This window comes from Fringilla coelebs, assembly GCF_963513975.1.
Source record: "Fringilla coelebs genome assembly, chromosome: 10".
In the NCBI taxonomy this organism is placed as follows: Eukaryota; Metazoa; Chordata; class Aves; order Passeriformes; family Fringillidae; genus Fringilla; species Fringilla coelebs.
The window spans coordinates 25,271,015-25,286,173 of NC_140036.1; the positions used below are offsets into that span (position 1 = coordinate 25,271,015).

At 49.1% G+C, this 15,159-nt stretch overlaps 2 protein-coding genes across 3 annotated transcripts; one reads left to right on the plus strand and one right to left on the minus strand.

Moving 5' to 3' along the window:
* Positions 1 to 45: 45 nt before the first annotated feature.
* Positions 46 to 13,167, minus strand: EIF2A (eukaryotic translation initiation factor 2A). Of its 2 annotated transcripts, none has more exons than XM_084212228.1 (14): positions 13,134 to 13,167; positions 12,026 to 12,095; positions 11,670 to 11,744; positions 10,945 to 11,063; positions 9,827 to 9,926; positions 9,382 to 9,464; positions 8,176 to 8,249; positions 7,878 to 8,022; positions 6,791 to 6,907; positions 3,745 to 4,316; positions 2,400 to 2,516; positions 1,432 to 1,560; positions 548 to 613; positions 46 to 472 (listed from the first exon to the last, which is right to left on the minus strand). In XM_084212228.1, the coding sequence occupies exons 1-14, from the start codon at positions 13,159 to 13,161 to the stop codon at positions 407 to 409; spliced, it is 1,761 nt and encodes a 586-aa protein (XP_084068354.1). In that variant the 5' UTR covers positions 13,162 to 13,167; the 3' UTR covers positions 46 to 406. The 2 variants fall into 2 exon arrangements, with proteins under 2 accessions (XP_084068354.1, XP_084068353.1); XM_084212227.1 differs by having other exon boundaries at positions 1,432 to 1,581.
* A 120-nt stretch (positions 13,168 to 13,287) lies between these two features.
* On the plus strand, positions 13,288 to 15,159 carry SERP1 (stress associated endoplasmic reticulum protein 1). The gene is made up of 3 exons (XM_084212197.1): positions 13,288 to 13,454; positions 13,543 to 13,618; positions 13,781 to 15,159. The coding sequence occupies exons 1-3, from the start codon at positions 13,371 to 13,373 to the stop codon at positions 13,819 to 13,821; spliced, it is 201 nt and encodes a 66-aa protein (XP_084068323.1). The 5' UTR covers positions 13,288 to 13,370; the 3' UTR covers positions 13,822 to 15,159.

Consider the following 15,159-nt stretch of genomic DNA (forward strand, 5'->3'; position numbering starts at 1 on the left):
CTGGCGGTCACACAGCGCTCGGACACTCGCTGCTATTAAACGCTCTTTATTTTTATCTACAGCCCGTCATCGCGTAAAGATCGCATCTCTTCTTAAATATAATAAAGCTATCAAATGTCTTTATCGCCTTCCCTTCTCCCACCCAAATTAGGAAAAACAATCTGATTTAGGCAGTATGTTCTCAGAAAAGGAGCGCATTTCTCGTTGGAACGGCAGCAGAACTGGCTGATGGATACTCATCGCTTGCTTATGGCTTCATGTCCACAAATCCTTAGGAAAACTCTTTTTTAAAGGCAAATGAGCAGCAAATCTGTGGACTGTCGAACCCTTGGCCATTTGCTGAGATGTTTAACAAAACATTTTGCATGAACTTTGTGTTAGCACCACACTGGAGCTCGAGGAAGATTTAAACACCTAGTTCTAGGTCTTCCAGTTCCTTAAGGAGAGCAGCTTCTTTCTGAATCTTCTCCACCTAGAGCAGAAAATGTCATGGATGTAGCTTATTATAAAATGAACCTGGAATAAACTGTATAGATCTCAATCGTACCTGATTCTTCTCCAGCTGTTTGCCAGCAGCTGCCTGTTCTTTCAGCTGCTCAATTGCCTTTAGTTTCTGAAAAAAAAAACCAACAACCAACCAAACAAAAAATATTGGTGAAACAAGAACAGAAAATAAGTCTTAGAAGTTGCTGATGTGTCTGGAGGCAGGTCTCTGTGGAAAGCACAATCCCGTGAGCATCTCCAGATGCTTCACCCAGAATTTCCCACCCATAACAGACATTTCTTTCAAGAACAGAACCTAGGAACAGCAGGCATTGTCTCACTGAAGGGCTAGATCCAAAACTGGAAATCACTCCCTCACCATCCCTCTTCCCCACACATTTTCCTCAAAAAGCCAGGAAAGTTAATCCAGAGACTATGAGCAGCAGGAGGCAGCAAGATAAATGAGGAAGATTCTCTAGCCAGAATTTAACAATTTCTATTCTGGAATTATTTAATGCAAGAATTCTCAAGACTGGCAGTAAACTTTGCACTCATGCCACAAGGCAAAGCACAGGGCACTGTTCCCTTGGCAGATGCAGGTCCCAACACCCACAGAATGCACAGAGCTCCTGTCTGAGCACCAACAGCTGCCAGGGCACCCTGACCCTCAGCTGGGACTGGCTGCACCTCCACAGCATTCCTGGCCAGAGCCTGAGGGTCAGTTTTAAAAACTCCTCCCTGTACTGCCACCTCTGATGGGGCCTTCAGGAATGCTGGCACACGATGGCTGCACAGGTGGGAGGGCAAAGGGAGGTGGGTACAAATTTGGGACAATTCCATGAAGGTTCCTGCATCCTCCTGAACTCAGCTCACCTTACACTTGCACTAGGTCTGACAGACCACCTTGGAGGAATACTGTCTGTTAGAAATCTAAGAATCTCTCCACACCTTTTTCAAATTCTTTATCTTCTTGTCTACTTCAGGATCTCCCGTGGTCATGGCTGGCACAGTGTTCTGCAGGATATTCTGTGCAGTTCTGACCTGGGCAGGGCCTTGGTGTGCATCAGCTTTGGCCTCCTGTAGACACATAAACACAATCTAGAAAATACCTTTGATTAGAAAGAGAATGAAAAATGTCTTTAATCCCTTTAGAGGATCCATTTAATATTCCTTCTTTCCCCAGTTTGCTGGTGTATTCCAAAATCTGAGCATGACTTGTTGTGAGGTACTGCATTATCTATTGATCTGCCTTCCATGGACAAAAGCTTATGTGGAACAGCTCACACGCTGTCTCTTGTTTAATTTCTACTTCCTCAAGATCCCAACCACACACGGCACAGGGAAACATCAGTTTAAGGGTGATTTGACAAACACATACACAAATATTTTATAAAGCAGACTGGGTCATTGTCTCTGAAGCAAAAAAAGGGCTCAAAGCCAGTGCTAGAAATTTTTTAAAATAGCATTTAAAGAAATTATTGCTTCAGAGGTTTGTAGTAATTGGAAGGCTAATACCAAAAGTTGACTTTTATCTACCTAGTCAATGAACAGTAAGTTCAGACGTGACAGACAGGCTGTCTCTGCTCTGCCCTAAAAACACACCTCAGCCTTGACCTGCAGGGAACACAGAGCACCCAGCCGTTCCTCCCTCCTACCCAGACCCAAACTGCATTCTGCAGGATGTGAGAAGCCAGAATCACCTTGTCTCCACACTGATTTTAGCTAGCATTCACAGCGACTCAGCAAAGCTGTTACTATTGAATCACCCTTCTGTAGCTGCTCTTCTCTGCCGCTGGTTAAACTCTGCTGTCCTTCCCACCCTGCTGCACGAGCCACTGCTCTGAGACTGACCACTGCCCTTTGGGGAAGCTAATTAACTAATTAAATGATCCTTGTAACGACGACTTTTGCAGTACCTGTTTAGCAGCTTTCTTAGCTTCATGTTTCCTCTGATTTTTGAGAGCTGTTTTAGACACTGGCTTATCACTGCCTCCCAGCTGGGCTTTCATGTTCTGGGGTGGCTCATCTTCATGCTGCAGGATATGCAAAATGGTTAAAAACCCCACATTCCACGTTGGCACAGAAACCCCAAAATCTACCTAAGACAACATCATATGCAAAGATGAACCAGAAAGAAAAAAGAAAAAAGAAAGAGGAAGTGGGGGAAAAGTAAGCACTCCTTGGAACAACCAAAGAAGGGTGAAAAGTGTTTCAAACTCATCCACTCGAGTTTGCATGGGTGCATGTGTGCCCCAACGATTTCACAGATTTCCAGTAAGGAAACAAAATCATTATGCTTTCTATCTCAGGAAGGAAATAAAATCCAAGAAGAATAACCCAGCACAGAATGACTGGAGCCTGGCATTTTGCTGTTGCTGACAGCTTTGTAACTCAAACTCCTGATGACCAGAGAGGAAAGGGTGAGTGCTGGGAGGGGAGATGGGGGGTTCTTGGGAGGCAGTGGGGGCTGAGAAAGGGGGCTGTTCGGTGTTTTTAACATAACTCTCAACTGTGGCACTGTATTTTTTTAATGCATGTGACAAAACTTTCTGCCCATATAAGTAAGCAGAATTAATTTACTGACTGTATCTTTTCCCTACTCCCTCTGCTCAGGGATGGTTTGTGAGAGCAGCCCTCAGCACGCCTAACAGACTGCTCGCAGGCTGAGCCTCCTGCAAAAGCACCAGGCTCAAAATCAAAGCTCTCTGGGACCCAAACACCAAGGGGGCAGTTGTTACATGGAATTAGCTGCTACTCAGCCTACTCTGGAAACTTACAGAAAGAAACTAATTATACAAGCAGATCGCTGTACTGAAATGTGTTTGAGCTGCAGCTGACCTGCTACTGATCTAAAATGTACATTTACCTTATTAAAAACAAAAATAAACCAAGAAAGAATGGCTGTTGGGAGGTCACTCATGTCAAGTCAAGTCACCCAGATCAGAGGCTTCCGTCCTAACCAGAGCACTCAATTTCAGCACAAGTCACACCTGGAGCTTAGTGTTTCAGTGCATGTTGCAAAGGGTACTACAGAAGTTTACAAATGCTTTGTGAAAGGACAGTATTTGGGCCAAAGAGATGAGAGCTTTTACATTCTTGCAAACTGTGATCGAAGTGCCAAAGGAGGTCACTAAAAACCCTCCAAACCCCCACAGTGCTGTCAACCTCCTTACTCTCCTCATGCACCTCCTCAGTATGTGAGGCCAAGCCCCAAAGAGACAGGAGGCAGCGGGCCAGCTCGCCCAGGACAGTGCCACTCACCAGCTTGGAGCTCGTCACGGGTCTGTTGCGCAGGGCGGGCGGGCGGTACGCCTGCGCGGGGCTGGGCGCGGCGCGGGGCAGCTGGCTGGGCACCGCCTGGTACCTCACGGCCCTCTCGGGGAACACGCCGTCCTGGAAGGGCTGCCAGAACACCTGCCACATCTCCTCGTCGGCCGGCACCTCGTAGGAGTGCAGCACGGAGCCCGTGTAGTGCCAGATCTTGTAGCCGTTGCCCACGCGCAGCCGCGGAGCGCACGTGGCCGTCACGATGTGCTCCCCGTCGGGACACCAGGCGAAGTACGTGGAATCCGAGGCCACCGGCTTGGAAATCAGCTTGTAGTTCTTAACGTCCCACACTTCCATCTGTCCCCTGAGGTTTCCAAACCCTGCCAGCACCAGGATGTGTCCGTGGGGGCTATAGTAGGCAGCGTTGCGAGGCCCGGTGCCAAAATCAAACACGGGGTCACATTTCAGGTTAAAAACCGTGGCTTTGGCAGGCATGAAACCATACACAGCACAGAACTCGACAGAATTGGGGCTCCAGGCAACATCGTAAATAGGGCCATTTTTGGCTAAAGGAAAAGGAAAAACATGCAGCTGTTGGGAGACTGCATTTTTTCAGAGGAAGCCAAAATAAAATCCATAGTGACTCTTCATGCTTTGCTAAAATGCTGTATTCTAATTATTGACAGTGAAAATCATTTCTGCTAACAACAGAGGGAAAAACAACCTTCTATCTTCTGATAACTTTAGTTACAGTTTGCAACGATAACTGCAGTCATTCCAAATTACCTCTGTAGGGCCAGCACCAACACTTTAACAGTAAGCATAGCTTGACATGTAAAAAAATTCCGTTTTTTTTTTTCCTCAAGTATGACCTCAGGACCTTCTCAAATTGCCCCACTGGAAACCTGCGAAAACAGGAGTTTTATACCAGCTGGATAGTTTCTCTTCTTTTAATCTAAGAAATATTATGTAGTTCAGCTTTGTAGAGGTAAGCAATAGTGACCTGAGTTATCTTTGGACCATGCCCATGCACAATATTTTATAAGTCACACTTTAATGTGGGTGAGCACACAAAAATGGCTTTACATGTAATGATCAAAACTTGCAACTGTTAGAAGTTACTCTGGGGGTTGGAACATTAGGATATACTGAAGAACAATGAATTAGTGATGAAAACTCAGGTAAAAGACCCAGAGGTAAATACAAACCACAGGCCATTATAACTTTTCATCATCTGGGTATATTCTGATAAATGCCAAGTGCATTACTGAATCCTTAAACCCAGAGTTGTCCCAAGATGTTCAAATTGATTTAAATGGTTCATGCCTGTTGTCACTCTGAAGTCTCATTATCTTTAGAAACAAGGTTGTATAATCACACTGTGTGTTCCCCTTTGAGACCTTTTCAGTGACATTAACCCAATGCAGCTCAGCTACAGAGGTGACAGAAAATGACATTTGGTGACAGCAGCAGCTGGAGAGATGAGGGCAGCTCCATGCAGGCTTCAGAGCTCTGCCAGAGCCTGCAGCAGCACCACATCTTAGTCAAAAATTAAAAGCCCTCTGCAAATGGCAGAGTGGAAAAAAGCTTCAAAACTGCACTTCAAAAAAGATCCAACTCCACAGGGAATGAGGCACCTCTCAGTCCAAGTGGCCACCACTTGCTTTTATCAGTTTGGGCTTTTCCTTGAAAAGGAATAGCTAAATTAAATGAAAAGATTTCCTGCTAAATACAGATGCAGTAGAAATAAAGAACATTTTAGTAGTTATGCAGTTAAACAAGTAGTGCTCTTAAACTGGGTTAAACTACTCCCAAAGAGATTCTATATACTGAGTCATGACCCCAATTCTCCTTCCCCAGGGGAGTTACTATCAACGGGGAATGGGGCACAGTACTCATCCACGAGTTTTGCAGCAGAAGGCAAACTGGAAATGTTCCCAGCCAGCACTGTCATGGAAATTACATTCACAGTACGTCCAGGAAAGGTGGTCCACATCACCCCATCCCCAGTGCTCCCAAGCACTCCCAACAAACGAGCCTCTACAATCCCAAACAGGCCAGATGTTTGCATACAATAGCAAGAGCGTGAGAGAAGGAAAAAAGACCCCCACAGGGGAAGTTAAGACATGGACTTCCAGCTCAAGCTAGACACTGGAACTAAGAAAATTCATCTGTTGTTCCCCAATATGTCATTTTAATGTTTTAAAATACTTTCAGTATTACAATACAAAATAAAGGAGTTTTATTTTCCAACCGACTTTGAAACATTGCTCTCACTGTGCCCTGGCTCATTGAGGGCAGTATCTTGCATGTGTTAAAGTGCAGGTAGGACTATCTGTTTGGTGACATTGCTGCCTGTTATGGATTCTCAGACATTAACCTGGCTCCATTGTCCAGGTGTTTTCTCAGAAAACAAATTTAGTTCCCTCCCTGTGCACCTGAACACCTTCCCAATGAAACTATTAGTGTGCATTAACTGGAAGCGTTTGCTCTCTGCCACTAAAATGGTAAGTCTATCAAAGGTAAGAAAATTCAGCTACTGAAAAAAAAAACACACCAATCCAGAAAACATCAACATTTCCCTGCAGAGGTAAAAAAACTAACAAACAAAAAAAAGGTGAAGGATTTTTTGTTTAGAGGATTTTGTTCCGAAGGTCAGTTCATGAGACTAAGAAGCCCAGCAGAGGCAGGAGCTGCATCCCATCCCATCCCGGCCCATCCCATCCTGGCCCAGCCCATCCCAGCCCGGCCCATCCCATCCCAGCCCAGCCCGGCCCAGCCCAGCCCATCCCAGCCCGGCTCAGCCCATCCCATCCCAGCCCATCCCATCCCGGCCCAGCCCATCCCATCCCAGCCCGGCCCATCCCAGCCCAGCCCGGCCCAGCCCATCCCATCCCATCCCAGCCCAGCCCATCCCGGCCCATCCCAGCCCAGCCCATCCCATCCCAGCCCAGCCCGGCCCAGCCCAGCCCATCCCATCCCAGCCCATCCCAGCCCATCCCGGTCCATCCCATCCCATCCCAGCCCAGCCCGCACTCACGCAGCTGCACCACGGCGCTCTCCCCGCTGGCTGCCACGTAGTGCAGCGTCTGCTCGCCGTAGTACGAGGCGCCGCTCTTGTCCACCTCGGTGCTGGCAACCACCAGCACGGCCGTGGCTGTGAACACACACAGTTACTGCGGCACAGCTCCTGAAAACCGCAGCAGCCACTGCACCAAACACCTGACAGAGCAAAGCCAGCTCCGCTAGGAGCTCCTCAGTGTGTGGTAGGGCTGGTATCGTTCTCTTTTGAACTGACTTTCTCCTAAATGCTAGCACAAAAGCGCTGAATACCTTCCTTTCTCAGGTGGAAAACATCAGCTCAGTCTATTCATTTACTGTTAGATCACAAGCAAGTGAACATCCTTTGCAGCTATTAAAAAAAAATTAAACTATGTCAGAAAGCAAACATCCTGATCAATCCTTGACTGAAACATTTCTTCAACATCTGTACGCACATCTGTTATCCAGAGCTGTGGAGGAGGTGCAGGACAGGGCAATGTCTCATCAGGGCAAGGCCCAGCCTGTCCCTTCCCACAAACACATGCACCCCAAAACATCCTGAGCAGCAATCTTTGCTGTCTCTCACAGTACCCCCAAGCGTGGTTTTTACATGTGTGAAACACCTTCCTTATATTCCAAACTATGTGGGTTGAAGTAAAATTATTCTGAAACCGCTCATTGCTAACAAACAACAAAGCACAGAGGCCTCTCAGCTCACCCCAGTTATCATATGTATGCATACAGATAATTCTACAGATTAAGATCATATCGTCACATGAAGTGTTGTTATGTTTACAATCCAATTACATTATTGACACAGAATGCAAAATTATAAAGGAATTTGTCATTCAACTGAAAAATTTACCAGCATGTATAGAATATTTTCAAGAACAACACAAAAAATTATGAAAGTCACAGGATAAGTGCTGAGCCCACCAGGGTGTACAGAAATGCCCCTCAGCAAAGCATTAATGGCTGCCCTCAGGATTTATCAACATATGCAAATTAAACACAAACCCCACACAGCACACAAAGTCAATCCAAAATGAGCACAGCATTAAAGTCTCAGTACACAGCTGCTATACCTTTTTTGTTCCATAGCATTGTCACCTTGTCAGCTTTAAAGAAGCTTTTGTTGGCTAGTGCTGACTGCGGGCCCCCGAAGTTGGGGTACTGGTAGAGCCTGACAAAGGACGGAGCACCTTTGCTGCCTGGGACATAAACAGCAACCTGAAACAGCCACAAGATTTCACTGCAGGTTAGAGCCTGGATAGCACAGGGCATAGGTACTAAAATAGTTACACTGTACTAAAATCACAGTGGTTTTGGGTTTCTTCTAAGAAAACCAAAAAAAAAAAAAATTGGAAGCTGGATCAGAAGTACCTTGGTTGGCGGTGCTCCTGGGGACAACACGAAATCACTGACCTTCTGCAAATGCAGCTTGTTTGCAATGGTATCTGCCAAGAAAAAGGCCACAGATGTCTGATGTTAACAACAAACATTACCTGGATGTCCTAAGCACATCCTTCTATAGGGCTAAATCCTAGCTAACTGGATAGACAATCACAAAGAATCTCTTTTTCTAGGCAAATAACCATTATTTTCCTATTTCACCTACAAAACCAACTTGAATCAAGCCTATGCCTGAAACCCAGTACTTAGTATTTGGAAGTTCAAAAAGGAAAGGAAGCCTCTGAACCCAAGGTGGATGCAGCCTGTGTCTGAAGCAGATATTCTTCACCTTATCTGTGCCGGGTTCAGTCTCATTCAGGTGCCATCCCCCCACACCTCCATGGGACAACTCTTTCCAACAGGCCTGCTCAGGGCTCAGCACTGCCCCTTCCCACAAACAACTGATGGGAACAGCATCGCCCCACAGCCCCACAGCAGCCAGGAATGTGCACTGCCAGCAGACGTCCTGCTGAGGCTGACATTCCATGCTTCCCACAGCTTGGTTAACAGCAGCAGGGCTAATTCTCAGGAAACCAATCCTCTCGTAGTCCTAATTCTTCTGTCAACTTTATATTTAAAACAAAACAAAGAATACAAAACTAAAACCGCATGCTGCTGTTCCCCCCTCAGTTTTCTTTCGCTCCTTTACAATTTTGTTCTAATTAATTTTTATCATTCTGCATTTTTCTTCCCCTTTCCCTTTTCAACACCTATTGACTCCAAATATTCTATCACCAACAGTAAATCTCTGTGGTAAAAATCTTCAGGCCTCACTATTTCATTTTTCCCACCAATTTTTTAGTGAGCCATTTTTAGCAGTCTATTGACAGAATATATTTTCTACAAAAGAATTTCCTGGATCTCATTAAATGAGTAACAATATAGAATCAGGCCTTTTCAACTGAGAATCAGATGCATTTCATATCATGTCAGTCAGTGAAAAGGTAAGTAAGAAAGTGAAAACACACTTCATTGAAGCATAATGATTCTGAATTCCAAACTGAAATAGAATGTAGGCAGTATTTAAAATAAAAGGCAAGCAAATGAAGAAACAAAGAAAAACCTGAAAACAAAATCCACCCCTCAAAAAAACCAGCATTTATAGAAGGAATGAAATGTAGAGAAATACTCGCATACTGAAGTTGTTATTTTCAAAGAAGTGCACTTCATTGTTCACATTTCTGGCACAAATGCTTTCATCATCTGCCCAGCAAGGACACCTGCACATTAGGGGAAAAGTCAGAAACACAAAATGATGCTCATCATTAGCACTCCAGGATTGTTTCTCCCCTCTATTGTGAACCCAGTATGTTCAAACATGGTACATTTAATGTGGATAAATGCCATCTGCATAGCAAAAATATACAAGTGGACTTAGCTATTGTCTGCTCAGCTTTCCTCTGTGGTGCAAAGTGAGAGTGAATTCACAATGAACTACACATTGACACTCACAGGCACAGACTCTGGCTTTCAGTTAGCAGCAGGCACTGCTTTGAAAGCCAACACCACACTAACAGCTCCATTTACCTGGATCAGATTTTGAAAACCACATTTCTTTGTAAACAATTAGCATCTTATTTACCAGTTCTGCATCTTTTTCTGCACAAAAGACTTTAAGCATTTTCCAGTTCTCAGATCATGGAGCTGCAGGTTGGGCACCCCTGCTGTGCCATCCTTACCAGCTGCAAAAAAACATAGTGGTATTGAGGCTTAAATCTGCTTCACCCCAGCATCCCACCTCATGGTTCTGCATGAACTTCTTGCAAGCATGCAACTTCTGCCTCTTAGAGACCAAATCCATGAATGCTGACTGCTGTACCTATTAACCTCATCTGTTTGCAGAAAGAACTCACATTCAGAGCTGCAGGGTTTCTACTCCCCACTGCAAGGCTGCAACCAACACCTGCACAGCTTTTTAATCCAAACCCAAAACCATCCTCAGGACAAACAATGGAGGCATGTTCTCCATGCCAATGTTTTGCTCTCACAGGAATGAGATGATTTTGTCTTTTCCACTGCAGTCACAGCTCTCTCTGCAAGCCATGCAAAATGGTTCTGCTGCTTTTAAGCTGTCTGTACTCTCCTCCTTACCCTGGCTAGCACAGCCTGCCTGCTGCTGTCAGTGATTTACAGCAGCCCCAGAACAGCTCACAGATTGTGCTGCCTTCTCTTATCCTACAGCCTGTCCCGGTTCCCAGTCTCCCCACAGCCTGGCCAGCTCTTCCCTCCCAAGGCAGCATTTACACTGTCTGTGCCTCAGACAGGACTGCAGCTCTCAGAACCAGGATCTCAAACCCCCAGAGAGGCAGAGGAGGGTATAAAGCTCTGGACATGGAGAACCCTCCAGCCATGGGCAGGACACAGCTCTCCAGGACAGCACACCATCTGCCTTGCCTACCCAAGAACACAAGCTGCCTGCAGGGCACACTGCACCACACCACTTCCCAAAGCTTAGGAAGCACATGCCTGACTGACAGAGAGACTGTGAGCATGAGCACTCTGACAGAGCCTGGGTGAGCATGGCCAACACCAGCTGCACCCCTCCCTCTCCTCTGCTCCTGACTGCCCACAGAACTTCCTGCACCTTTCTCTACTGCTCATTTAGCCAACACACATGCTACAGAGGCCACAGACATAGATTAAGACCGGCACGAGGCCTCCCAGCTGGCACAAAGCTTCCCCAGCTGGTACAATACTCACTTGCATAGGCCTGCCACGTTGCCAGAACATTATTCTTTGGCGAGAATTCAAGGCAAACTGTCTTTGGGAGATCAAAGGAAAGCAGTAACTCAGCTCTGGTGACATTAACAACATTGACTCTGGAACCAAAAGATGTTATTTCAATAAAACATGCTTACAATAGTTAATGCTGAGAGAATTGTTCAAGTATGCAACAAATTTGGCCAATGTAACAAAATTGGAAGAGCTTTCCCCTCCCCCCCACCTAGTCTTTACTAAATTTTTCCAAGAGCACATTTTAAAACCAGACACCCAAACATGACAGAAACCACCGGTCAAAACATAACATGTATTTTTGTACGTAACACATAAGCTCTAAATATGGGAGTAAACTCTATAATGCACCTGATCTATAAAAAAAGAAACTTGTAATGTTCACAAGGTGAATACACTCATTATTTTCTGTGGACTCTACTAATGGGTCAATCCCAGAATCCCAGAGACCAGATACTGGGAGCCATGAATAAAAAAACGACCAAAGAGAGCATATCCAGACTGCATGGGAATGGGTGCATCATGGCTGCACCAAGAACACAAAATATTTCATCTGATAAACTCCATTTAAAGTGTACATGCAAACACCTGCATTAACAGCAATCACCTTTACACAGACAAGAGTAAATGAGGCATAACTGATTACGTTTACTTCATATAAGCTAAACATAAAGGTAATAAAAGGCACTCACTTTTCTCCATTGCACCAGGCAAAGAGGGAGCCATCCTTGCTAAAAGCAACAGCTTTGCAATTTTTTCCAGAATCCCTAAAGAAATAAGAAATCCACATGAGTACCCAATAGTGCCATAGTTAAGGTTTTGCTAACAAAAAGCAGCACAAGAACTTTCCTGCTGTGCTCCTGAGGAGCCCTGTGTCACAGTGCAGTCCCTGCCCAGGGACTGTCACCTGGCAGTGAGAGCTCAGGCAAGTACAAAGCCTTCCAAGCCATCAGTGTTCTGAACTCACTTATATTCACACATTTTCCAGTTCCACAGTGTACCCTTCCTTTTCAGAAAGCAATTTCTTTAGGGCCAGTGCCAGCAGTACCTTTGGAACGCCACGCTCTCAGTGAAGCTGGGGGGCCCATTCACCATGTACAGCCCCTCGGAGCCTCTCACTGCAGGAGGAAACAAACAACTCATTTCAAATGCAGGAAATTGCCAACGCAGATGATCTTCCAACTTGTGAACCCTGAGACAAGCACAGTGCTTCCCATACTTGCTGTAAGGAAATTCCAAGGCCCAGGCAGGACAGGCCCCTGGAGCTGCGATCCCTCTGCAGGACGTGCCCCCGGGGTGGGCAGCCCCAGCCTCGCAGGAGAACAGCTCTTCTCGTGCCTAAGTACAATTGTACAGGGCTCATGCACACCACAGCCCCCGGAGACCCTAAGGGAACCCCTAACACACCTGAGGTGTGACCCAGGACCTGCGCAGCCCTGCTGGAGCGTGTTCTCCAGCTCTCCCGTCACGCTTCCCTTTAGGATCCGAACTCACAACAGACGGGAGAGAGCAGCCCAAAATGCACCTGAGCAACTGCAGCCCCCACGGGCCCGAGTGAGGGGAAACGGGCTCGCGTTTAAAGCTTACAAATAGAGAAAATGACAATACGCATCCCTTACGTTAGGGGCAGTTCAAACAGCGGGACACGGAAAGGGAACACGACTTTCGAGAAGAGCTTGCCAAGCGGCAGCCAAAGCCCGCGGAGCGCAGCGGACACGCCAGCGGGCTCCGGCCGGCAGCTGCTGCCCGCGCGCCCCGGTACCCCGCGAGTAAATCACCCGCGGCTGAGGAACGAGTCGGCGACACGGGGCCCGAGGGCCCCGCGGGACGGGGGGAGGCGGCGGCGGGGCGGCTGCTCGGGCGGAGGGCCGGGGCGCGACCAGGCCCTCCTCTGGGACGCCGCTGCTCGCCCCGGCCCCGGCCCCGGCCCAGCGAGCACAGGCCCCGAGCAGCGCCGGAGCCGGCAAAGCCAAGACCTACACGACCGGGCCCGGACTTGGCCACGCCGCGGCTGCGCACGCTGGGGAAGAGACGCGCGGCAGACGCCGACGGGCACCGGAGGGGCACCGGAGGGGCACCGGAGGGGCCCCGAGCCACCCCACCCCAACTTGGCTGGCATCTCCCGCGCACCAGCCCCGGGCCCGGGCCCGACGCACCTGCGAGCAGCGGCGTGGGCGGCGCCATCTTGGGGCGAGGGCGGAGCGGTGTTTCCGGTTCCGGGGCGGCGGCGGCGCAGCGGCCGCAGCGCGCGCCACGTTACCGGGCGGGGCGGGGCCCGGGGCGCGTGCGCGGGTTGGCGCGCGCGGGCCCCGCCCCCGGCGCGCTCCCGGCGTGCGGAGCGCGCGGTGCTGACGCGGCAGCGGCGGCCGGGCCGGACCGGGCCGAGCGCGGACATGGTGGCCAAGCAGCGCATCCGCATGGCCAACGAGAAGCACAGCAAGAACATCACCCAGCGAGGGAACGTCGCCAAGACCTCGGTGCGCGGGGCCGGGCCGAGCCGGGCGGGCACGGGCGGGGGTGGCGGGGCCGGGCCGCGCTGCGCTGACGGCGGTGCTGTGCTCGCAGAGAACGGCCCCGGAGGAGAAGGCGTCGGTCGGACCCTGGCTGTTGGCTCTCTTCATCTTCGTGGTCTGCGGATCAGGTGAGCGGCCGCGCGCGGGCGGCCGGACCCGGTGGCGGCTGCAGGCCCCGGCGGCGGCTCGGGGCCGGGCGCTGCCCCTCGGGGCCGGGCGCTGCCCCTCCGGGCCCCCGAGCGCGCTGCTGGCGCTGCCCGGCGAGCGCTCCCCTCTCCGCTCTCTTGCAGCTATCTTCCAGATCATCCAGAGCATCCGGATGGGCATGTGAGGGGCCGGTGTCGGGCCATGGCCCGCCGGCCCCGGCCGCCGCGGCAGCTGCCGAGGAGCGGCGCGCGGCACCGGCCGTGTCGCATTCCAGGTCCCTTCACGAGTCATTCCGAGTTTTCTAGCCCGTGCCACAGTGCCTTGAACAGCACCACATGTATAAAGCAATAAAAGTCTGTTGTTGATCTACAATCGTGGACCTACTTATTCGCTGAAGATCCGGCCTGGTCTCTGTAATACGTGGAGCTATACGCGACGTAGGTCCGTAGGAACTGGCATCTGTTTAAACAGCGGTCCCAGATCAGTGCCACCCTCGCTGTATAGCTGGAAATGGCTTTATTTGACGCTGGAAGCCAGGATTCCTGTAGAGGCTGGAGCCCGACTGTGCAGCAATTTCCCGAGGAGCCTGCCTTGCTCCGAGCCCCGCCGTGCATCCTCCCGTGTGCGCCGGGCGGGCCCACTGCAGCATGGGCAGTGCTCGTCCCCACGCCACGGCACCGCCTGTAGCTTTGTCCTAATCCACGCAAAACGCTTGTCTGTCCAGGGGTGGTGGGTGTGAGGAGCTGGCACGGCCGGGCAGCAGCTGCTCTGGCAGGACCCACTGCTGGAGCTCCATGGACTGCGGGAGCACCCTGGCCAGACCTGTCGCTCCCCAAGCCTCTCCCGGCCCTGCCTGTGCTGTAAATACTTCTTGGACAACTTTCAACAAGTGGTGATAGTTTTAAATTTGACAATGTTGTGTGGGAATATTGGGTGCGGGGGGGGACACACGCTGCCTCCCTGCCCACAGTTCTGCTTCTGTATGTGCAGCCCCTGCAGAGTGTGGTGTGTCTTGCAATATATATTTAATCCTATTTAAGGTAAAACCTGCCTTCAACTCGATTTCTTTTAACAATGGATTCAGTACTTAACTGCTTCCCTACTGGTGATCACAGTTCCTTCTTCTGTAGACGACTGTAACTTGAGATCACATGGAAAATGCTGCTATTGATCATATTTCCCTGCTGATGGCCCTGAATCCTGCTGGCTCTGCTGTCTGCCTGGTGACAAAGGTGGTGGGAATTGCTCTGCTGGTGCACACTGTTGCTAAAGGAAGATTTCTTTTCTCCAGGTTTCTTATAAGACAAATTTTAAGTCTGGTTACACTAGAAATAATAGAAAACAAAATGGGTTGAGGTTACTGAATTGCCTGTTAGCCATGAAGGAGCAGATCTGTACGTATTGTATTTCCATGTGGAATCACTGGGACTGCTGTGAGCTGGGGCTGCCCAGGGCACGGGGACCTTGTGTGCTGTGACAGCAAGGGAAGTCTGTATCATTGCTGATTTTAAATAAAGTTCTT